At 39.5% G+C, this 25,535-nt stretch overlaps 1 protein-coding gene across 2 annotated transcripts in view; it reads right to left on the reverse strand.

The window, feature by feature from the left end:
• The window catches only part of PLXDC2 (plexin domain containing 2), a 457,733-nt gene extending 432,875 nt beyond the window's left edge, over window positions 1-24,858 (reverse strand). For both annotated transcript variants that reach the window (XM_040451269.1, XM_040451268.1), the window contains exon 1: window positions 24,718-24,858. In XM_040451269.1, the coding sequence (XP_040307203.1) occupies window positions 24,718-24,829 (112 nt within the window). In that variant the 5' untranslated portion in view covers window positions 24,830-24,858. The remainder of the gene's footprint in view (window positions 1-24,717) is intronic.
• Between the last annotated feature and the right edge of the window lie 677 nt (window positions 24,859-25,535).

The following is a 25,535-nucleotide window of genomic DNA, read 5'->3' on the forward strand; positions in this document are numbered from 1 at the left end:
ATGGTCAAATAAATATGAACAGATCTTTTTACAAAAGGTCTCCATCTCTGAAGCTAAGCTTTGAAAAGTAATTAAATTACTTTGAAAAAGATGTAAGATTTAGAGAAGGATTCAAAAGCTGATGTTGTTATGTGATACATCTAATCAAAACTGTCTGAATGCACATTTTCTTTTAAATTGTGATGGGTGAGGGAAACAGATCAGTGCCTATTCTATATAGCTGAGAATTTTATTCTTTGCTTCATAAGGATGCTAGACAGGCTTCTAGAATTAAATTGGCAGCAGTAATCATGTTGTTATTAGTGTAATTGCTTTCTGACATCTGTTTCCCTGTCATAATCAGTTCTTTGATAATAGCAATGACATGAATAGTATATATCTAATCAGTAATGTTCGATGCTTCAGCAAAATAAAAATGAAATTATATGATACTTATATATCCTCCTCACCAAATTATCTTTAGCCATGTAATATTATATTTATTACATATATACATCTATATGTGTGTATAGTACAGTAATGTGGATACCACTTCTTAACCTTAAGAAGCTCTTAACCTCTTCTCATAGTAATTTATTTTCAATAATTTTTTTATGTTTCTATATAAATGAGAAGGTTCTTTATGAAACTGCAAGGGATAAAATGTATAGATTGTTGCTCAAGGCATAATGAAGTGCAATTTGTTAATAAATTGTGTTTCTATTTACATTTTTATTATCAAAGCTAACTATTCAGGGTACTATGTCTTGGAACTGTGAATTTGCTAAGCTATAATGCTAAATTTAACTTAATAACCATAAAATGGAAAGACCATTCTAGGTCTGATCCTGCCACTACACCCAGTGTTTTGACCTCTGAAAGTCATAGAAACTTCCTATTTTTTTTCAATTATTCTTGTTACATCAAAAATTGTTAAAAAAAAGAAATCAAACAAACAAAAAACCCTCTACTGCCTAGCCTACTCAAACTCTCTGACATTTTAGACTTCTTGAAGATCTAAATGGCTATTTTTAAGTAAATGAAACCAGGTGAATACCAGTTCAACTTTTGTTATCATCAAATGCTAATGCATATTCAACGTGTAACAGGAAAGTAAATGCAGGTTTGTTCAAAGTCCACATTTGGAAGAGTACCATAATACACGTGAATATCCATCCAATTTCCGTAAAATCTATCATTAATGAACACTTTCTATACACCAGACGGGGTTCTAAGGATTTTCCATATTTTATATTTTAACCCTCACAAATAACTTGGTGAACATTATTATTGTGATTTTACAGAGAAGAAAACCAAGAAATTGCAGGTGGAGCTACATTAGCAAGATCAGAGAAGCAATAATTCATGGGACTGGGAAGAAAACCTAGGCCAGACCTTTAAATATAATTCTAATGGAGCTTTTTGAGCAGGATGCACCTACACTCTTTAATTCTAAAACAGAACAACAATGAAACAAAAGCATCACCAGTGTTAAACGCCAACATGCATAAAGCTGAATTATGTAGTTAATAGTTAAAATACCTCCAAGACTAATGGAAGACTTTCTTATGTTCTAGAGCCATTTGTTTCTTTGCTATCCATCCTAGCTGTGAAGGGTCAGCTAAGTAACTACTAAATTTGCAACTACTAAATTTACAAAGTAAAAATTGTACGCGAAAAATGTTTTTTTACCAATTAATTTTACTCAATACTAACCCAAGACAACGTGTATTCTTAATGAATATAATTTCAATTGGTGTCATGACTAAACCTCTTTATTGGAAGACTCCTTTGGAACCAAAAAATCCCCATGTTCCTGAATAGAAAATTTTAAAGTAAATGGTACAAGTTATTGGTTTTACAACACTAATACAGTATAATAATTATAGAAAGTTTACCTAAGAGTACAGAAAATCAAGAAAATTAGAATTCTTGAGTCAAGATGCACACTTATATAAATAATCGGAAAACGTTAGAGAGAAAGTTCACTGCATAATTGTCTGTGGTATAGTAGGAATCACAGGTTCACAACCTGCTCTCACTATCTGTGTTACCTTACACAAGTCTCTTCATCTGCTAACTTCTTTTCTCTTATTGATAAAAGTGTTCATAGCAGCATTATATACAACAGCTAAAATGTGAAAGGCAACCCAAGTGTCCATTGATGGATGAATGATAAGCAAAATGTCAACTATATATACAAAAAGGAAGGACATTCTGACACGTGCTACAACCTGAAGGGATTGAGGACGTCATAAGTGAAATCAGCCAGTTACAAAAAGACAAAAACGAACACTGTATGATTCCACCCACATGGGGTTCTTAGTCAAAATCATAGAGGCAGAAAGTAGAATGGTGGTTGTCGGGGGCTGGGAGGAGGGGGACAGGGAATTAGTGTTTAACGGGTATAGAGTTTCAGTTGGAAAAGATGAAAAGGGTTATAGAGATGGATGGTGGTGATGTGTGTGCATTACAAATGCATTTAATACTATTGAACTGTTTGCCTAAAAATGATTAAGATGGTAAATCTTATGTTTGTTTACCACAATAAAAAGGGGGAGGCAAGTCAATGGATCAGTACGGAGATTAGGTATTATATGGTGAAATGTTTTGTAGACATACATGCATGTAGTGACCCCTTCATTTTGCCTACTCATCACTGCTCTTCCTTCTGTAAATGGAGCTGCCACTAATCCCAGCCTATGTCCATCTGTATGTTTGCAAGAAGAGAGCATTCCTCTAACAAATAGTCCAGAACCTGTTGTGTGCCAAGCCATGAGCAAAGGATTGAGCAGTGGTAACGGAGGGATAATACGTGGAAAAGATAAAGAAACAAATGTCTTTTTTTTGGGGGGGGGTAGGTAATTTCAAAAAGTGGCTACTGTCTATCGAGTAGTCAGAAAAGCCATTAGGGAAAGATGACTTTTGAACTGAGAAACCTGACTAACAAGAAGGACACAGAAGGAGGGCCTGAGTGGGGAGCATATTCTGCTGAGAGAAAGTAAACAATAAATACTCATCTTCTGTCATAAGATCAAAGAGGTAGGTAGGCGCCTGCACATACGGGGCTAACAAGCCATGGAAAAGAGATGAGATTTTATATTTATACTAATGGAAAGGCACTGGGAGTCTTTCAGCGAGGGAGCACCGTGATTCAATTTTTACCATGCAAAGATAAGGTTTCCTGGAACCTGGTCTCCTGGCCACAGTGTCATGGCTGAGGGGTACAATGCAGTCCTTTCCCAGAACTTTTGAATCCTAGATTAGGAATGTATCAGGCCAACCCATTTTGGAGTGGCTGAGGCCTGAAGAGGCTATTCACTGTGTCCACCTATGTGGACCAGCGAAGCCGAGTAAGGCTGCCTAGAGAGACACAGACAGGTGCAGAAAAGACAGATGGAGAGAATCTCTGAGACTCTCTATCCCTGTGGCCTGGTCACATTGTTCTCCTTGGCTTCTCCCTAATTCCTTGCTTTGATTAAGCTAGTTCCAAGTTGGTTTCTCTTATTAGAGGTTAGATGTGATCATTAGTGATGTTATTATTGTAGTTGTGGGTTTTATCAAAAGTTAGCAGTCTGCATACACTATACATTTATATCTTGCAATAACTCTTTGGTGTTATCATTTAAAGAAACTAAGAACAATGAAGCAGGTGCTCAAATGACAGCCCAAAGAAGGGGGGAGGGGCCTGATTTCAGACCCACGTTTGTCAGATTCACAAGTTTCCACTACCACTAATCACCACTGGTGATTTCCGTCTGTAACCCAGACCAGCCTGTGGTAGGATGGGACCCGACAGGCATAACGCGAAGGGCAAACCACCAGCCGGCAGTGAACTCTTGGCCCCAAAATGGCCAATGTTGAAAACAGAAGAACACTGAGATGCTTATCTTCCAGGGTAAAAAAAATGTAAATCAGTACACAGGTATTGACTTGCATTGGGTCAAGTAGGTCAACTGGGTCAATTGGACCCAATGCCTGTGTCCCTTCTTTCAAAATGGTGCATAGTCATCCGAGAGACAAGACTTACAAAGATGACAAATAAAAAATGAAATGTACAAGTGATTACCAGATTAACAGGTGCTCACAATAAATGCAGGAACTAAAAAAAAAGGCAAAAAAATGTGACAAGACCTCACAGAGGACTTTCTGGTACTCATGGAGGCTACAAGCTGGAAGTCACCATGAGTTGTTTTATATTAGTAAAATATTTCAGTCTTTGCCCTATAAGATTAAATATTTGACTTGAATTTATCTTACACTTTTCAAAATTGTTTCAAGACTTCCCTTAAGTTAAGGAGACTAACAAACTGATCTTTTTTATTGGGACATAAATACACTTGATCACATAGGTTAAATACTGCCTTTATTATTACATGCTGGAAAACACTACAGAGTTGAAGTTATAAAATAACAAGTAAAATATCCAAAACTGGTGCGATTTTAATTCTTTCCCACATAAATAAAGCATAACATAATCTATTGTAGACAAACAAGTGAGTATTGAGAGCCTAAAAGTTTTACTAAGTAAATGTCACATAAATTCATGGAATTATAACTATTATTTTCTTCTTTTTCACCAAAATGCAAGTGATACAAAGACTGAATGTTTTTATGATGGTGATATTTTTACTAATATCTTATCTGTTTAAATATTAAGAGTCTTAATTGAACAAGAAATAAACTAAACAAAAACAAAGAGAACTACGTTTCTAACTTATAGGAAAGCATATGACAAAGCAATTTACATAGACAAACAATGATAAATGACCTAACAAGCTCAGTTATAAACTGAAGTATCACTGTAGATGGATGCATATTTATACTCCACATTAGCATTTCTGCATGTCTTATAAAACGATTTTCATTAATTCTGCATTTTGTTGTTTTGGCGTTTGCAATACATTACAAAATTAAAGACAGATAATTTAAGAAAACACAAACTAACTACCTTATGGTGTGTCTATAAATATAATTAAATTATCAGAACTTGACCTAAACCGTGCCGTTTTTATCTTTAACTTTCTTCCCCATTCATTCATTCATTTCTTATCTCCCTTCTTCCATCTCCAAACACACACACGCGCGCACACACACACACACACACACACACACACACACACACGCTGAGGACATGGAACAATGTTCCAATTACTAAGAAAAACAAACTTATAATCTATCCTGAAAGATAGCCTACAGATAAGAAGGATTTTTTGGTTTTAACTTTTGTTCTCATTTCTTTCTTTTAATTTCAAACTTGCATAAGCCTGATTTTTTTTTTTTTTTTAACTTCAAACTGGTCAGGAATGTCTTGCTGGGTAGCATATTACAGATGATAATAATCACTCCTTTTAAACTCTTCTACCAATTTTATAAAGCAACTGTTGATAAAAACTCCTACTCACCTTGAAGGCAATTATGGACAAAAATAAATACCTCTTTTATAAGAGTTTGGCATTTCTTACTGAGAAGAGAGTTCCAAAGTTTTTTTTTTTTAAGTTTATTTATTTGTTTTGAGAGAGAAAGAGTGCACACAGGCTGGGGAGGGACAGAGACGGAGAGAGGGAGAGGATCTCAAGCAGGCTCCACACTGTCAGCGCAGAGCCCCATGCAGGGCTTGATCTCACAAACCGTGAGATCATAACCTGAGCCGAAATCAAGAGTCAATGCTCAACCAAGTGAGTCACCCAGTCTCCTGGAGTTTCAAAGTTTTTATGAAAAAAAATTTTTTTGACCCTTCCTTCCTCGGTTTCTTATACACAAATAACTGTTAGATTTGCTCACAAATATTTATTGAGTGCTGCTATATGCCAAGCACGGTTTCAATCACAAACATTAATTAATTAATGTTTGAAAACAGCCACAAAAATTAATTACAGTGAAAAAGAACATCCCTCTTTCCTCACCTTATGCATTTGATTCCTGGTCTCCCTATTGTTAAAAGAACAATGAAGTCATTACTCCTTTTCCTTCAGGGTATGATGTTGGCTTAAAATTTTTAAAATGCCTGAAACTTAACAAATTGCTTTAAATACCCTTTTCTATAATACAGCTATTATTTATCTTGCTTCAACTGTCTTATAGCCCACACTTCACTGATAAAATAAAGGAAACATTCATTTTTTTCTGCTGCTACTTCTTAAGACGAAATTCTCTTTGTCTTTATCTTATTCGAGAGATTTCACAGATTTAACAACTCGAGGTTACATAGATGTGATATCATCTAAGCCTTCATTAAATTTTTATTAGATATAGCAGCAACCTTCTTACATGTGATATAATAAAGGGGTCCTTGAGTCAAGTTGGATTTTGGAAGAACTATGATCATCTTACCAAAGACAACAATTCTAACATAGCATATTATATTTATAGCACACTTCTACTCCCAGTCGGCCTGCCTATCTACCAGCCACTTCCCTCATACCTATGGGCAGGCTCAAATCCCCAACTCTAGAATAACTCTCCCTTGTCCCCATGCTCTCCTCTGGCTACTTCCTCCCCATCACTTCTTTCCCAGACATGTTTTTGTTTTTGTTTTCTTTTAAGATTTTAGTTTTGTCGGTATTCCCACTTCCTCCACTCACCTTTACCACTTATCCTACTGAAATCTGGCACGAACTGACCCCCATTCACCCACCCAAACCACTCATACTAAATTCCCAGATGACCCCTCCTTGCCAATTCCAGTGATTTGGCTTCCCCGCCCTCTCCATGTTGCCCCTTCTCATTCTCCCCCCTGGGCTCCTTCCTCCACTTATTCTTCCCAGACCACTCTCTAGGACTGTGATCTTCACCTTCTACTCCTATTTCTCCATGTTTCTTGTCTGGCTTCCACCACCACTTATATACTGATGATTCAACATCTTAGTCTCATCCAAGACCTACACGTGGTAGAGCTGATCTCTCTACCGTGATGCCCCAAAGCATTTCAACGCTCAACATGTTTAAAGCTGAACCCATTTTCCTATTCCCTAACGCACCTGAAAACTTCTCCCCTCATTGGAAGCCTTCCTCACTTTCCATTTGTATTAATCCAGCAGTTTCTAAATCCAGCAGTCTCCAGGTCTGCCCTTTCCTACGCACTTTTCATACCAACAATAGAGACCTTTCTAAAAAACCTGAGTCTGTTATTCAGCTGACAAAAATCTGTCACTGGCCAGCTGACACTTTCATGACTGAGACCAACATCTTTCTATGGTAGATGAGCCCTTTCTTAGTCTTGCTATTATCCTTTCCCCACAGGCAACCACATTTACCCAAAGAGTGCACGGTTTTCTGCTTCCAAGTTGTTCTGTTTGGAATGGGTACCCACCTTCTCCACCCTCCTAGTGCTCACATATACTTCAAAGCAAGACTGAAACAAACTTCTCCAGGAAGTCTTCCTTGACCCTCTAGTCTCAACTTTCTCTGTTAAACGTGTGTGCACGCACACGCACACACGCGCACACACACACACACACACACACACACACACATTCTCTTAGCAAATAGTTAATTTCCTATTTTCAATACTGCACAGTAACCCCTACCTGGCAAGGTCTTTATTTTTTATCTTTACAGCACAATGTTTGGCACATAGAATATATCTAGTAAATGTTCGTCAAACAAATAATTCTTCTGAGAACTAAACTTCACCATCAACTCCAACATCTGGCAAATTAATTTTATTTTAATTCAGTCCTGTCATCTTGAGACAACGATAGAGTAAGTCAGTTTCTTCTAGTTTAGGAATTAATACAATTGGATAATGGGGCTATCTTGAAAACTAATATTCATTTCTGATAGCATTAGCAAAAAATGGGCAAAACGGTATTAAAATGGTACCCTAAGCACTATCCACTACACACATATGGAGACAAAATGAACATTGGTTTCCTTTCTCTTTATTCTCTCCCAGCCCCTCTTTGGCATTCCTATTGCTCTGCATCGATAAACCCTATACCTTCACACACCTTCACACTCACACACACACACACACACACACACACACACACACACAAAATGAGTGACTTCTTGTTGTTCTTGGTCTAACCAGGGACCATGTCTGTCCTAGTCTGAGCAGGAACACTGTAACTATCTCTTTACTACACCCGTTCTAAGAAGGTTGCAAATAGAAAGGATGTGGGTGACCACGGTCCTTCCTTTGGATACTGACATTTCCCAAGATATACTATCTAAACACAAAACATGACTCTAAGCTAACAACCACTAACACATCAACGTAGGAGGCGTAGTACATGAACAAAGAGTTGTTCCATTGCTCTCCAGTAACACCATGAGTGCAGCCACCTCTATAGCCCATATACACAGGCCTGGCCTCAACTAAACCACCAATGACCTCTGTATAGCTGCAAGAAAAAAAAAATACTAAGTATGACATACTCAGAGGACTCTAGATTTTTAAAGACTTCCATTCATTTCTTCTTTGGACATTTCTTATCTCCCATTCACTGATGAAATCTTAGAATAGCTGTCTTACTCTTACACATATATTGCTTACTTTTTCAGATAAATTCACTAAGATACAGGTAGCATTTGGGGCCTCTCTATAAATAGAACATCATCATGCAACAAAGTTAACTTGTTGTCCAAGGGAATTGTGTAATCTCATATAGCAGCTTATTTATTCCTAGAAGCAAGTATATGAATGAGGTCAAAGTATTGTTTTCTTGTGTCGGTGTAGATGACACAGCAGAATTTTGTTTTGTGTCCTCAGGCCAGGCCCAGAAGGGAAAACTGTTTTGGGGAGCTTCATCTCATTTTACACAACATAAGTTTGTTAAAAATAAGTTCTTTGAGTGTTCTTTTAATGTATGTTTTATTGGAATAATGTTCTTCAAATCCAAATCGTGCCCTAGGCTATCATGGAGTGAGGGGGAGGCTTCTGAAAAATAGCAATGCTTTGCATTCCAAAACCTAGTCATGCAAGTCGAAGCCTGTCGGAGGTGCAGCCTGTGTGCCATTTAATGTTCACACAGCCGTCAAAAATGCTAACTGGCTGTATTTTTTCATAAACCTGCATCAGTAGTAATGCCCGTGATGGTTACTAAACCAAAGATGATATGATATTATCTCTGGCAGTGTGAAACATGGGTACCCCAATAATTAATATTTTATTTTATTTTTTTTTTAATTTTTTTTTTCAACGTTTATTTATTTTTGGGACAGAGAGAGACAGAGCATGAATGGGGGAGGGGCAGAGAGAGAGGGAGACACAGAATCGGCAACAGGCTCCAGGCTCCGAGCCATCAGCCCAGAGCCCAACGCGGGGCTCGAACTCACGGACCGCGAGATCGTGACCTGGCTGGTCGGACGCTTAACCGACTGCGCCACCCAGGCGCCCCCCAATAATTAATATTTTAAAACTATTAATGAAAGGCTCCTCATGCTGCTCACCATGCTGCAGAGAATTCTTGCCTCGCTCTGCCTTCCTTTTTTTACTCTTGTTTACATTCGTCTCTCAATTTACTGCTTCCATACTTCTTTATATTATTATGGTAACCTTACCAAACCATTAGAGAACAGAAATTCTTCACCAGTCATTATGACTGGAGTAGACGGCTAATTTTATTCCCTTATTACAAATGAAGAAAGGAGGTTTCAACGGTTAATATTCTTGTACAGAGTCATCCAACTGATAAATGGCAAAGCCATGGTTTGGACCCAAGCTTTCCTGGCATCAGAAGCATCCTCTAAGAACTAAAAGGCAAGGGAATGATGTCTTTCCCAGAGCCTGTCCCCCACCTCCATCCTGCAAGCCCTCCTCTGGCTTTGCTGCTCCAGTGTAGATCAGGCACTGGTTTGTCCCCTTGTTACTTACGCTCATGCCTAAAACAGTCATCCCACAAGACTCATGCTATGTGTGTGCTCGTCTTCCCCTGCAGATCACCTTCCTGAAGTATAGAAGCCATGTTTTATTTTTACCTAAAACAGTGAACTATGAAATTAAATTGATTGAATGAAAAACATCCTCCAACTGAAATTTTCCCATTGGAAGAACAGCTGAACTAATCTGAAAATTAGGTCATATGAACTTTATAAAGAGATTTCAAATCGTCCTATGAAAATGTCATACATTTTAAGCACACATCACACTTAAGTGGGGATATGGTGGTCCCCAACTTAGGTATAAAGAATATGATTTAGAAGGGCTAGGTTTCCAATTAACATATAGAGCCTATTTTACTTTTACCAGAGGCATCAATATAATCCTCCCACCCATTAAAAAAATTATTGATTACTTATTGGCTGAATGAATGGATGAATGAGTCAATGCCTTCATTAGAAGTAAAGCAGTTATTAGTGGGCTCTACTCAATAAGTTAGGCAAGAATATTTAAATTGAAAACCTACCATGCACTGAGTGCTATGTCTGAAATGTAGTTTTACTCTTTTTGTTTTATTTCAAAATTCTTTTTTTTTTATTTTTTTTTTTTAACATTTATTTATTTTCGAGACAGAGAGAGACAGAGCATGAGCAGGGGAGGGTCAGAGAGAGAGGGAGACACAGAATCCGAAACAGGCTCCAGGCTCTGAGCTGTCAGCCCAGAGCCTGATGCAGGGCTTGAACTCACGGACCATGAGATCATGACCTGAGCCAAAGTCGGACGCCGAAGTGACTGAGCCACCCAGGCGCCCCATATTTCAAAATTCTTAATGGTCTGGAAAATCCCAATAAAAAAGTATTAAGTAAAAATTAAATAAGTATTGGCTGTAGATCAGCTATTGCCTACTTAATGTTTTTGTTTTGTTTTGTTTTTCTTTTTTTGCCTCTTAATTCTAGGTACAGATTAATGGACTCACAAAAGCTATGATGTGTCACCCATTAAAGAGTTAAGGCTTCCTCTTTTCTATTGCCTGGAAAGTTTATCTACATCCACAACAAAATAAAATAATAAGAAGTACAGGGCAAATGAAAGACACAAAATAAAACACAGAAAGATTACAAAAATAAGATCCAGGTAAGAGAATTTAATGTGCAAAATGAGAGAGGAACAAAATATTACCTGAGAAAACCAACTTGAAGAAACTATTACAGTCACAACCTTCCACCTGATGTCTGAGATTTGAATTATTTTTAATAGTTACCGAGATGGCACTCCACCAAATGAGCTTATGTTGAAAATTCATTTAACACATATGTCTTGAGTGCCTTCTATGATACACCAAGCAATATGAGATTGCCAAGAAAAAAAAAGGAAAAGAAAGCATGGTTCCAACCCTCACGGAGTTTACAGTTTAGTGGGAGAAATAGTCACCCATCAAATAACTATTCAAATAGCAACATAATTTTTAAAAATACGTATTTACTAACACTTTTCAGGGGCAAGTAACCAACTTCAACTCAAAAACTGGAATTTTCTGGCTCATGCTATTGGGAAATCTAAGACTGCCTACACATGGCTTTAGACTTTTATCTTCCCAATGCAGCAACCCCCAGGGGTGTTTAAAAACAAAACAGAAACAAAAACAGAAGTGATCAACATGAACCTGGAGAGGTAAGCCAGGACCAGATTACTGAAGGCCTTGACTTTTTCCCTTGACTAAAAGGGAAGGTTGACTGACTTGATGTCCATGACACATGGGTACAACGAGTACTCACCTGAACAGGTGATGAACTGTCTTGGGGGAGCAAGACACCTATGATAGAAGCTCCAAGGAGAACCCCAGAAGAGTCAGAGAGGACATTCCTAAATGATGGTAAGGTGCTTTCCAGTAGAACGGGGAAAGAGACATTGAGAAGAAAATATCGGTTGTCCACACCATAAAACTAGTATGGAATACAGAAAGAACTTTGGACATGTTTCTAGAAAAAAAAATAATAAAATAGACAAAGGTAATGAAAATGTGCCTGGAGAATAGCAAATATAACTTGTAGAGAACACAAACGATGCTGACCAAAAACGACGTAAACTTCACCAAGTGGATCCCATTTGGAAACTTGAAAGGAGTTAACTCACATTACTGAGTCCCGAATTAAGAGATATCTTAGGGGCGCCTGGGTGGCGCAGTCGGTTAAGCGTCCGACTTCAGCCAGGTCACGATCTCGCGGTCCGTGGGTTCGAGCCCCGCGTCAGGCTCTGGGCTGATGGCCTGGAGCCTGTTTCCGATTCTGTGTCTCCCTCTCTCTCTGCCCCTCCCCCGTTCGTGCTCTGTCTCTCTCTGTCCCAAAAATGAATAAATGTTGAAAAAAAAAAAAGAGATATCTTAGACCCTTTTGTTGAAAAAATATTTAAAAGGCTGCCCAGTTATTTGTATCTGGAAATCTTTCAAATATCTAATCTTAGAGAGTATTTCCTACTTTGCATCTTCAGCTTTGAGATAGCTGCAAAGCTGTTTATGCAAATTTCATGGTTCAATCTCTAATTTTGATTTCATTCATTGTTTAACCATATGTTTCTTTTAAACTATGGGATTCCCTCTAGAAAGGCAAATGAACCAGTTTTAATATTTTTTTCAAAAAAAATCAAGTTGCTGGTTTATAAATAATTAAAGTATTAATTAATAAGTATAATTAACTAAAAGTATCATCATTAAAGTATCTGTTCTCCCTAGCTTAATAAATGACTTGATCATCCCTACACTATCATTTGTAAATGAACTCTCAATTCTTCATAAATGCATAAGTTCCTTTATGCTGAAGTCACTCAATCTCTGGCGTGTACATATTTTACTCATTGATATGTAAATCTGAGGCATGTTAAATTATGATTTAGAAATTCTTCCCAAAGAAATATGGAGAAACAAGGTAGGAACAAAATTCTTTGCCTGAGTAATAAATCCAAACAAATACAGTATATCCTATAAGTGGAACACTAATAAGATTCTTTTGTTGAACAAATTTTCAAGGAGGACTTCCTATTCCTGGAGCTAGTGATTCGGTGGTGATCAGTCACATGTGGCCTTTCACCTCGGGCAGCTTACAGTCAAATGCAGACAGGACCACACTATTGATGATAAGTGATATCACAAGGACGTGTAGAGTGCACTTTGGCGGAGCATTTGTCTCAAACTAGGAGCTGGCAAACAAACACTAAAAGAAAATTATTCGATGTGCCAAAAATCAAATCCAATACGAGACCTGAAGGGCAAATAGCCAAAGAGAGGAGGAAAGTGTGCTCCAGGAAGGAAAGGCATGTGCAATTTTCCGAGGGGACAGAGTGTTGGGAAATTGGTGAGCAGGAGGCAGGAAGTGATAAATTTGAACCCAGGGAGGGAAGCCAGGACAAAATTATCGAAGGCCTTGCCTCTGGTGTGAGAGCAGTAGGAAGGCAGGAAAGCATTTTCAACAGAGGAGTGGCATAGCCAGATTTGCATTTTAGAAAGAGCTTTCAGGCTGTGGAATGAAGAATGGATTCCAGCAGGACAATTTTGGAGGCAAAGAGTGAAGCTGTTGAAGTAAAGTAGGCTAGGAAAAATGGTGGCCTGCCGGAGCCAGAATAACGGAACTAGGGAATGGAGAAAGGCAGTCTGGAGTCAGACATCAGTGCTTAGTTTTAGACAAATTAGCTTCTTATTGGCTGTGCCTAGTTTACAAACCACTCTCCTAAAACCAGTTGGAGAAAACTGACATTGCACAAGTCTGACTTCCTGCATCAAGCTGTTTTGCAATGTCCAGACAATGAGACTATAATCTGCAGGATGACTTTGAATCATTGCTTGTTTTTAAAAATATCTAAAATGAACAACAGATGTTAAAAAGATAATGAAGGCTAAATAACAAAGAAATAAAACAGACTGCCTGCCTTGTCAGTTGACTCCTGATTAACAAACATCCAGACCAGTACGCATGAGTGCAGAGCAACAGCCAGTTTTAAACTGTGCTGAGGTAGAGATGCGGTTAGGATTTTCAACTCCAGCAAATTGTAACCACTTAATTTATAAACGCCTGTAGTCTAAATAAAATCATAAATCTATTATCTTTAAATGGTAGTAATTTGTAAAGTGCACTTTCTTTCGACGTAAATCTCCCATGAAATTGATATTAATTAGCTAAAGAGCAAACATTAAGGAGTATCCTAAATGCAGGGGCTTTTACCATTCTCATCAGAGCTGTTTCTTAGGAAGCAGCAAACCTACAGTCTTCCCTGTAACTGCTCTGCTGGTCTAGAGATGGGTTACTGAAAGGGACACTGTGAAAATGTCACAATTTTCGCATATTATTTGCCTAGTGCTTACCCCTCGTTTGCAGTAGTTTCCAAGAAGTTAGGAATTAACATTCTTTCCCTCAGTTGAACTCTTTATTTCAATTAACCTATGGTTTCTACCTGGATTTCCTAAGAAACAATTAGAATGTACCATTAGCTTCATGATGCGATCAGGAAAACAGCACTAGCCCTCCATCTAAGGACATTGTTTCAACTAAAAAAGATCACTGCCAAATAGTCACTATTAACAATTCGTGGGGCGCCTGGGTGGCGCAGTCGGTTAAGCGTCCGACTTCGGCTCAGGTCATGATCTCGCGGTTCATGAGTTCAAGCCCCATGTCAGGCTCTGTGCTGACAGCTCGGAGCCTGGAGACTGCTTCGGATTCTCTGTCTCCCTCTCTCTCTGGCCCTCCCCTACTTGCTGTCTCTCTCTCTCTACCTCTCAAAATTAAATAAACATTAAAAACAATTTTTGGGGGCGCCTGGGTGGCGCAGTCGGTTAAGCGTCCGACTTCAGCCAGGTCACGATCTCGCGGTCCGTGAGTTCGTGCCCCGCGTCGGGCTCTGGGCTGATGGCTCGGAGCCTGGAGCCTGTTTCCGATTCTGTGTCTCCCTCTCTCTCTGCCCCTTCCCCGTCCATGCTCTGTCTCTCTCTGTCCCAAAAATAAATAAACGTTGAAAAAAAAATTAAAAAAAAAAAAAAAAACAATTCGTTAGGAGGTGCCAGGGTACTTGTTCTGGCTTTTACAGGTTGTAGTAAAGAAATTACATCGTCTCCAAGTTGTTTAGAAATCGAAATCTTTACTAAATGACTGAGATTTAATGTGATTTCAAAGTCCAACAGAGGATTTAGTGAAAACTGAAAAGTTTATTCCAAATAGATAGTGGAAATGCCAAGAGTCTTCTAGAATACCCATGACACTTCTGAAGATCAAAAACAAGAAGGACAGGTTGGCCCAGCCAGATGTACTTATTATAAAGCTAAAGTAATTAACATCCTGTGATATCCACACAGAGATAATTATCAGGGGTCCCCCCCCTCCCAGCCTTCATCTTTGAAGTACTTAATCTTGGACGGTCTAGGAGGGCTTGTCCTAGGCACTATCTTTCATAGTACAACATACGTAAGCCAAATAACCCAGGAATTATATCTTTAAGTATAAGCTGAGTAACCCCTGCATATGAACATGAAGACAGATGTATGTGAGGATATGGGTAGCAGGCTTGCTCAAAATTTCTCTGATGGATTGCCTGCACTGATTGATGGAAGATGGACAAATCAATGGTGGGGAAATAGCTGGAAGACTGGATAAATCAATTATGGAAAAATCGGGACCAACACAAATGCATGTGTACAAAACAGCAAGTGATGATGTTATTATTATTATATCAAAGTGATGACTTATTACACAATTCAGCCTCAACCAAAATTTTTTTACAACACATTCATCAGTATTTTGCAAGTCTTGCAGTATTAACAGATGTTACCACAATATTCTGATATAGGAAATATTTTGACACATACTTCATGTCAAATGAAATGCTTTCATAAAATTAATTTAATTTGAATTAAAGAAATTTAATCTGAATAAAAGGCATTTTTAAAACTATGTAAAAATTTAAAACACAAGTTATAAATCAAAACAGATACAAATATACATCACCCAAGATATGATATCCTATGATGTTCAATAAGCTATGAAAATAAAACATGAAGCAGTATCTTTGTAAATACAGAGAGAATGCTTTCAAACTAATATGAAATGATATTTTTAAAACAAAAGTCAACTTTCTTTTTTTTAATTTTTTTAACATTTATTTATTTATTTTTGAGAGACACCAAGAGAATTGAGTGGGGGAGGGGCAGAGAGAGAGGGAGACACAGAATCCGATGCAGGCTCTAGGCACTCAGCTGTCAGCACGGAGCTGACACAGGGCTCCAGCTCATGGAGGGCAAGATCATGACCTGAGCTGACGCCGGACACAACCGACTGAGCCACCCAGGCGCCCCAAAAAAGTCAACTCTATTTTTACAGGGCATCCAGAGTTTTCAAATCGGTATTAAAATACTCTTTAAACTTTTATTGTGTGAACAAATAACTTCAAATGACTCTCTCTAGTCCCACTCCAAACAAACAAGAACCAAAGAACAAAAATGCAAATACATACTGCTATGTTTCATCATTCAGTTTTTGTTTTTCAGTTTTTCATAGTTCAAGTACGTATATACAGTATACTTTAATTTTAAACATAAAACTATGGAATAGCAAAATAATTAAGAGGTTGATTTTCTTTTTAATCAAAAGCTCAGGGCAGGATTCCTTTATTTGTTTTTAATTTTTTAATGTTTATTTTATTTTATTTTTTAATGTTTATTTTTGAGACAGAGGGAGACAGAGCACGAGTTGGGGAGAGGCAGAGAGAGAGGGAGACACAGGATCTGAAGCAGGCTCCAGGCTCCGAGCTGTCAGCACAGAGCCTGACATGGGGCTTGAACTCATGGACTGTGAGATCATGACCTGAGCCAAATTCAGTGCTCAACCAACTGAGCCACCCAGGCGCCCCAGGACAGGATTCCTTTAAAGAGTAAGAATCCACACGCAGTAAGAATATGATTCAGTATACCAAAAGTCATTTCACATACATTTTTCCATGAATATCTCACAGTGCAGCTTTCAGAGATGTACTGAAGGAAACGGACAGCAGAAGGAGGAGGGGGACAGTGCAGCCGAAAGAAGTCAAGTACAATACTGGACTTGCTCCCCCTGCACCTGCAGTAAGGTCAGGGGGCTCTTTTGACCAAACAAATGAACAACTTACCAGTTAAGTAATCAGATTTGTTGTGTCAGTGCCAGCTATGGTCTGTTTCGGGAGAGAATTAAGCAAATATGCATAATAGAAATACACCCTAGAAGACCATTTCACATCTTGAAAATCATGATTATTTGTGAATTTCATATTCTAAAGTGATAAGTTCTGCCTCTATCTTGCTTCTCTTTTAGGGTTTAGGGAAATCATCATTTTATTGGATGTTCGGATTATGGTTTCAGAGAGAAAAAGTCGAGAGCTACCGTTACCAACAGATCCATGTACAAAATTAACAACTGTGTTAACTCAAAAACTACTACCTAAAAAAGCCTGCTGAATATTCCAGGTTCCAAGTGGACCAAAGAAAACATCATCCTTATGGAAATAAATAAGGATGTACCTACCAAGCCTCATGCTTAAAGAAAATATGCCAGCTTTATTTACACTTCTCCTATCACTGACCACTCCAGGGAGTATGTAGAAAATTGACTTTTAAATATTCTGATTTTTATGCAGTTTATCCACAGGGCAAATTCTTGACATTCTTTCTGTATTCTCAAAGCCTTGGTGAGCTAAGCACCTTACCTACAGGATGAGACCTTGAGCAATATGAATTCTAGGAAAATTTTCCAATTAATTCGTGAAAAATAATAGGTGAGGAGAGGGAGGAACTCAGCAAAAAGACTCCAGAAAAGTAAAACGGAAGTCATCCTGCAATCCTTGCCTTTATGACCCTCTCAGCAAAGCCGCAGGCCGTTCTCTACTCTAACGTCTGAAGCAGAAGCAGTGACTATCGCCCGATTTTAATTTAGAAGAGGAGAGCTACCCATGCTCGCATCTGTTTGGATGACCTCGGGAGGAAGGGATTACAAATCTAGATTTCAAAGAAGGCCACACAGTCCAACTGCATATTCAGATCTGCAGTCTTTAACAGGCTATACTAATTCCAAACAGGTCCCTGAGGAGAGCTCAGATTCTATTTAAATACCCAAATCTGTACCATCACGCTCTATCTCACCACCTGTTTAATTCACGGGGGCAAATAAGAACCTGCCAAAGAACAAATACAAAATGAGTTCAAAGTCCGGGTACCACATAATGTAGAATATTTTATATTCTGTTCTCTCCTCAGATATTATTGTGCTAATTTGACCAGGCAATACGTGACACAAGAAAGAGGGGGAGAAACTGGCTTAATAAAAGCATCACTACTTAGTCTGTCATTCTTCAGGAACTTCCTCAGTTGAACAGAAGCATTGTCTGGAGGATAGTGAGGGAAGACATCCCGTGCGAACCCTAGTGAAGAAGAAAGACTTCTCAGAGCGCAGTACTGTAAAGAGATAATTAAAGCTTTGACAAAATGTGCTTGGGATAAAGGCAGAGGCCTGGAATTAGTCGGATTAAAAGAAAGCTGAAAAGCAACTTAGTAATATACAGCTTTACATAGTGCGGTGATTACTTTTTATTTACTTATTTCCCATCTCTGAAACAAAGACAAGACAAGATTTTAAGTGAGTAAAGTTGGGCAAAAATAAAGAAGGGTAGGAAAGAGAACGGGTCGCCTGGGTGGCGCAGTCAGTTAAGCATCTGACTGTTGATTTCGGCTCAGGTCATGATCTCACAGTTTGAGCCCCATGTTGGGCTCTGTGCTGACAGGGCTGAGCCTCTTTCTCTTTCTCTCTCTCTCTCTCTCTCTCTGTCCCTCTCTCTGCCCCCCCCCCCCCACATGGGCTCGCACACTCTCTCTTTCCCTCTCTCAAAATAAATAAATAAATAAATATTATTAAAAAAAATTTTTTTTTTCAACGTTTATTTATTTTTGGGACAGAGAGAGACAGAGCATGAACGGGGGAGGGGCAGAGAGAGAGACACAGAATCGGAAACAGGCTCCAGGCTCCGAGCCATCAGCCCAGAGCCTGACGCGGGGCACGAACTCACGGACCGCGAGATCGTGACCTGGCTGAAGTCGGACGCTTAACCGACTGCGCCACCCAGGCGCCCCAAAAAGGAGTATGAAAGACAAGATGGTAAACTAGTCCACAAAAATTGAAGTCCAGAAAGTATATATACTTGTTGGAGGGAAGCTACAAATTGTGCTCTGAGCTTTCAGGAAACCAGATTTTAAAAGGTAATGCATCTGGTCACTATGCATCATGTCCAGAAAATAGAAACAACCTAATTTGGAAGAACAACTATGTCTGTTATTAAGATACAAGATTTCTCTCCTTTTCTCTCTCCCTCTCTCTCTCTCTCTCACTGCCCTCACCTACTGGGGGAGCAGACACTGCAAAATGCACTGCATGGTGCCACCAACACCCCCAAAACCACCACCATAACACGTTTTATAAGATCACTTTATTTATTTATTTTCTTATTTATTTATTTTTAGTTTTTTAATTAATTTATTTTTACTTTGTTTTTTTCAAAGGCCTCCTTCAGTGTAGGTTAATGGCATGAGGCCTGAGCATAATTCAAGAGTAATTTCACAACGAACTAAAACTGTTAAATTATTTAATAGTGTTCATCTCTGCCGAAAATACATCACCATTATATGTCTATATGTACATATAGGCATATACATTTTCATATATATATGCACACATATGTGCACACATATACACAAACGCACGTATTGTATTTAAAGGTGTTAGGTTAAGAACATGAGTAAAACTTCATTCAGAAACCAGAAGTATAATTGAATGACAGAATGAACTTTTTAAAAGTAAAAAAACCTTAGTGAGGTAAAAACCTTAATAGAAGGTTTAAGGTAAATATTATCTACCACAAGCATTATGACAGTTCAGCAGACCCCTGGATCCTACTCTCTTGTTTTAAACGATCAGTTCTGCAAAACCTGTCTGTATATTCATTTCCAACTTATTGGTGGAAAAAGTCATAAACAGGGTAAACAAGTACTTTTCAGAAGTCTCCCAAGGTGACATTCAAACCAACAGTCCAGTTTGAACTACCATTCCATTCAGTCCGGTCAGTTCAACAGCTATTTATTGCATGCCTGTGTGGGAGATGCCTTGGGGGATTCAGAAGTGAACGGACCATGACCCTACAGAACACGATCTATGGTGTAAGAAAGTATATGAAAGAGATACAGAAATGGAATGGAGGGAAACAACTCTTCCAATATCAAGCAGATTCAAACAAACGAGTGCCTTTAAAAAGGTACAGAAGTTCCCGAGGGTTCTGAGATGGCACATCCTTTTGTGAACTGTGTCACTTGAGATAAAAGCCTATAAGAAAAAGCAGATGGACCAATGGAGACGCATGAGGGAAGAAAGTGAAGGAGGAAAGGAAAAGAGGTAGTAAGTAACACAGCACCTACTCAGGGGAGATCAAGGAGCCTCAACTGGTGAGAGTGTTCAGAAACGGGGTGGGAAGGGAGAGCTGAAACAGTAGGTCCAGGCCACATGATAATGATCTTGGAGGCCATGGTGAAGAGACAGTATTTAATGTGGTAGGAAACCGCTCAAGACTTCAGATCTCATGATCACAGCTGCTGATCAACTCACTAATCTTCATAAATATTCCGCTTCTACAACAGGAAATATCTTTTAGGAAGCAAAAAAACAGGGACAAAACTAATTGAAAAGAATCCACTTTGTCTACTTCTCTGCAGGCAGAGAAGAAACCTGTTTGGAGCAAATTAGTATCTTCTGTTACTAAGTTTTACTCAAGTACTTTCTACTTGATAAAAATCTATTTCTGAAGATCAAACTTAACAAATGCATAAACTGTCCTACTTATAATAATTTCAAATCTCTGTGCAGACATCCATGAACTAAAAATCTTATCCATCCTTAGGCTTCAATTTGTATCTGTTCTCTAAAAGAAAAAAAACTCACATTTTGTGTTTTAAAAAATTTTGTATGGAAACACGAGTCACTGATTTATTAAAAATCAACCTAGAGCTCTTGGGTGGCTCAGTCGGTTAAGTGTCAACTCTTGATTTTGACTCAAGTCATGATCTTGCACTTTGTGAGTTTGAGCCCCTCATCAGTCTCTGCCCTAATAGTGAGGAGCCTGCTTGGGATTCTCTCTCTCCCATTCTCTCTACCCCTCCCCCTCCCAAAATAAAATAAAATAAAATAAAATAAAATAAAATAAAAGTCAACCTACCATTTGTTCATTAATCTGACCCAGGTCTACTTTATAGAGGATATTCACTTGATTAACCTTCTGTTATAATTTTCTCTTCCAGTATATATGCAAACAGAAAATTTATACTAATGACAGTATGTCTCAACAGAGATACTCTCATACCAAACTCCACAAGTTAGTAACATTTCAAACTAAGTCTTTTAACTCCAACGAAAGCAGAAAATAAGAGAAAAATATACCACTAGAGAAACAACTAAAATAAATGTAAATGACCTGCTAAAAATAAACTATTTCCCTCCAGTACATAGCAATATTAGAAAGTTTAAATAGCAAAAGTTCCCTGGAGTCCTAAACTATTTTTGCTCTCTATATAGTGGTATTGAACTTCCCTGTTGCATTAAGTCACATTTAAGAGTAATAACCAGGCCAAAATAACTCCATAATTTTAGGCCTTTTTTCCCTATTTACATTTTAGAAATCTTCAAGACATTAACACATCTTTCTCCTTTGACATGGTTAATAAACAGTTTTTCACTTATAGGATATAGGAACAAATGTATAACAATACAAAGAAGATTTCCGATTTCTAGAATTTAGAACTATTCTAAGTTTATTTTTCTCTAAACATTGGTGTTGATAAAAACTATTTAATATGGCATATACTTTTCATCTATGTGTAGATTACATTCAATCCTAAAGATAAATTCATTACATAATGAGCTTTTCACTGTAAGAGAGAGATTTGAAAGCTATGTTGTTGAGAATTCCACAATAATTTGCTAGAAACCTCCAGCATTGACACAAAAGAAGGTATTTGAATTTTTCCATTGTACAAATGCACCACAAGAATGTATTCAAAGTATAGATCTTTATGGGGTGCCTGGGTGCCTCAGTTGGTTGTGTCTGACCTCGGCTCAGGTCATGATCTCGCCATTCGTGGGTTTGAGCTGAGCATTGGGCTCTGTGCTGACAGCTCAGAGCGTGGAGCCTGCTTCAGATTCTGTGTCTCCCTCTCTCTCTACCCCTCCCCCACTCATGCTCTGTCTCTCTCTGTCTCTCAAAAGTAAATAAACATTTAAAAAAAATTTTTTAAGTATAGATCTTTACATGTAGAAGGTGCTATATAAATGTTGAATTAAAAGTTAATTTCAATGAACATGGGAAATAAACACTAATTATTATAAATTGCCACTCATTTACGTGTGGTAAGCTGAAATGTCCAAAACATACTGCGCATAGGAAAAACAAAGTATTGAAGATCATTAATCTGAGAGATTTGGGAAAGAATGGGAATAGGAGAAATTAGCAGTTCCTCTGCCCTCTGGTGGCAATAAAATCAACTGCAGCATTTTCTAAAGTAATACATAATTAAATGTCCCTGTTATGAAATCAGATTTTTTTCTCCTGTGCCAAAATGTCTGTGATAAAAATCCTGATTGCTACATGGCAAATTTCAAGACTGTTGGGCTCTTTAAAATTTTTCCCATAGTGATATTTTAGCATGTTTACAAAGGAAATTATTTTTTCTTCTATTTCATTGCTATATTGTATTTATAGGAAAGAAAATGTAACCATTTAACTCCAAGATTACTCAAAAACGGTATGTAGACTGATATCCAGTAAAGAAGCTACTTCAGTTTGCAATAAATCTCCAAAACACTTACCAAGAAATTTAAAACTATTCATTTTTTACTCAATCCTATAAAAATATGGGTTTCTAGAGTAATTTTCCACCACAGGTACTAGTTTATAATTAGTTTATAATACCTGTACATTTATGTTGGGCAATTTAGGTATTTTATAATCCCCACAGCTTTTAATTATCTGGCCAACTGCAGAGTGAATGTTCACTCATCCTCAATTTGATAACTTAGAAATGTATACATATTCTTTTCTCAGTAACATACCATTAATGAAAGAAGTTCGGAAAAAATAAACATCTGCTGATCTTTTTTTTTTTCTTCTGTAAATGCATTATTTACAGAAATTTCAAATAAACAACTTTGGAATCCATTTTGGCATGCACGTCTCTCTAACCTCCTTTGGGATGAATTGTTTTCTTTAAGCATTTACTTATTTCATGAATGTGGCCATACCATATCAATATCATAGGGTAAAAGTCTTAGTGTTTTTTTTCCAACCAATGAAATGTATCAGACAAACAAGATAATCTACTGACGTACCTAGTAAAGAACAAGCTATGTCCATCTATGCAGAACAAAACTATATGTGACCAAGACAAATCAACATCAAGAAAATTGGGGTTTTAAAGTGTTTCACAGTTTTAAAAGCATTGTCATCATGTTGCCCCCTCCTCCCATCCCACACGCCCCTCCAATCATAAATTGGAGCGCAGAGTCAGAATCTGTGCGTTCTCTGTAAGAATTTACACCAGGGGCAGAGACAGTGTTTTTAGCTGATTTCTAGGTCTCAGATTGGTGAATTTCATTCAAGGACTTTCTCCAAGATTCACCTCACTTGGAATCCCCAGGTGACCTCGGTAAGCTTCCATCTGCGACTTCCATGCTTGACATTTGCAGACACATGTATACTTTCTGAGGAATCACTAACCACCACCACCACCACTACCCCAGACTTCAGAATTAAAACAAAACAAAATCTTGATTACGCTCATCAGAAAGTTTGTGTTTTCTTTTTTTTCTCCAAGTGTATTTTGTTCATTTCACCTCCTCTCCCAAGTCCAACCTGAATTCACAAATTTCTGCCAAGGTTCTCTCTGCCTGAGGGGCAGAAAGGGTGAGCAGGCACCCAGTTCTCAGAGGGCAGGGTCGCGGGAGGCACCTGAAACCCCGGCTTAGCTCCCAGCCTGCGAGAGCCAGCGGGTCGCGGGCGGGGTGTTGCTACGCCGGCTCCGCGCTGGCCCCGGGGGCGCGGCTCCCGGCTGGACGCGAACCTGGCTGGCAACGACCCGGAGCCACCACAGGGTAGGTGCGAAGGCCGGGTCTCCGCGCGGGGGCAATGTCAGGGCACTTGGACGAACCCCGGACGCGTTCAGGCCTGTCTGCGAAGGCGGCCGGTGGAGGACAATGGGGGCAGGCATTGGTCTCCAGAGGCGCGCCCACCCCATTTCTGCCACCTCCTCCCCTCCTCGGCGCCGCGCCGCACCTACCCCGCCCCGCTTCCAGAGCCCGTTCAACCCCAGACTGCGAAAGGGAACTAAGGTGGGGATCGCGTGGGGTAGAAAGGTGCGGCCACAGGAAATTTTCTACAGCTGGGGGGAACCCTGCAATCCCCAGCTGCCACTACGTCCCCCACCCACGGCCCCCATCACGCACTCGCTTAGTTTATCGCGGCAGCAGAGAAGCAGGAGGAGCCAGAGAGGAGACTTCCCAGAGATGCCAGTTCTGGGAAAGGTATCTACAGAAGGTTTGCTCTTACACACCAGAGCCCTCTCTGGGCGACTTGGGGAGACAGTACCACCCCCTGTCGCTCAGGTGAAGGAAGCCCGAAATCCTCAAGAAAACCTCCAGTCCCCTTCTCTAACCAACCCCCTCCTCCCCATTCGGCAAGCCCAAGTTTACCCCAAAGCAATTGCAATAACTTTCCCAAGGGCAGACAGATGAGGTGGGGGTGGGTTGAGAATGGAGGGGGGAGTGCCAGCGAAATCTTCAGTTGCGCAAAAAAAATCAACAAGCTAAAGTGCATCTTACCATTGATTTGGTTTCCAGGCTCCCCTTCAGTGAACTGAAAACGGTCCATTAAAAAGTGGCAAAGTAACACAACTCCTGCAGCGGCCAGGTCTGCCCTCGGGAACCTCGCCATGCCGCCGCCGAGACCTCCCTCCCCCTCCCCGCCAGTCCTTCCTAGGCGCCGGGTGCTTGGAGGCTCCGAGTGGGAATCGGGACGATGGGGACGCTGGGGCCAAGCGCTGCGGACCGGTCTGGCTGAACCTGGAGGCCTTTGTAAATTTCGATGGGATTTCACACTCGGGAGCTGGGAAGAGGAAGGGAGAGCGAGGGGGAGTGCAGTCCTCTCCGGACCTCCGGGTCTCTCTTCGCAACTTGCCACAACACTCGCAGCCCTCACCCCAGACACAGGACACCAACGGCGGGGAGGAAAGGCCACTTGCAGCCGGGGCTCGCAAACTCTCGGTTCCGCACAGGCAGCGCCACCCGGGTGCCCGCAGACAGTGACTTCCGAGCCCCCGCGATATGCTCCACTGGGTTCAAAATAGATCTAATTCCACAGCCAGCGCGGCTGCCTCCTCCAAATCCAAGAGGGCTGTCGGCTCACAAGGAACTTTCCCCAGTGTTGGGATGGCCCTGGCGGGAGGTTTGGGTTTGCGGGAAGGGGGTTAATGTGGGCTGGCGAAACCCCTCCGACAAGTTTTTCTTCTTTTCTTCGCCCTACGCAGGGCGCGCGTCCTTTCTCGCAGCCAGAGGGATGGGCAGCTCTAAAGAGCTGAGCCCAGTGAAGGCTCAGGCTGCAGCAGTCTAAGGTCCGAAGCCAGAAAAAAAAAAAAAAAAAA

The sequence above is a fragment of the Herpailurus yagouaroundi genome, unplaced genomic scaffold, assembly GCF_014898765.1.
Source record: "Herpailurus yagouaroundi ecotype Mexico unplaced genomic scaffold, PumYag 203, whole genome shotgun sequence".
Taxonomy (NCBI): Eukaryota; Metazoa; Chordata; class Mammalia; order Carnivora; family Felidae; genus Herpailurus; species Herpailurus yagouaroundi.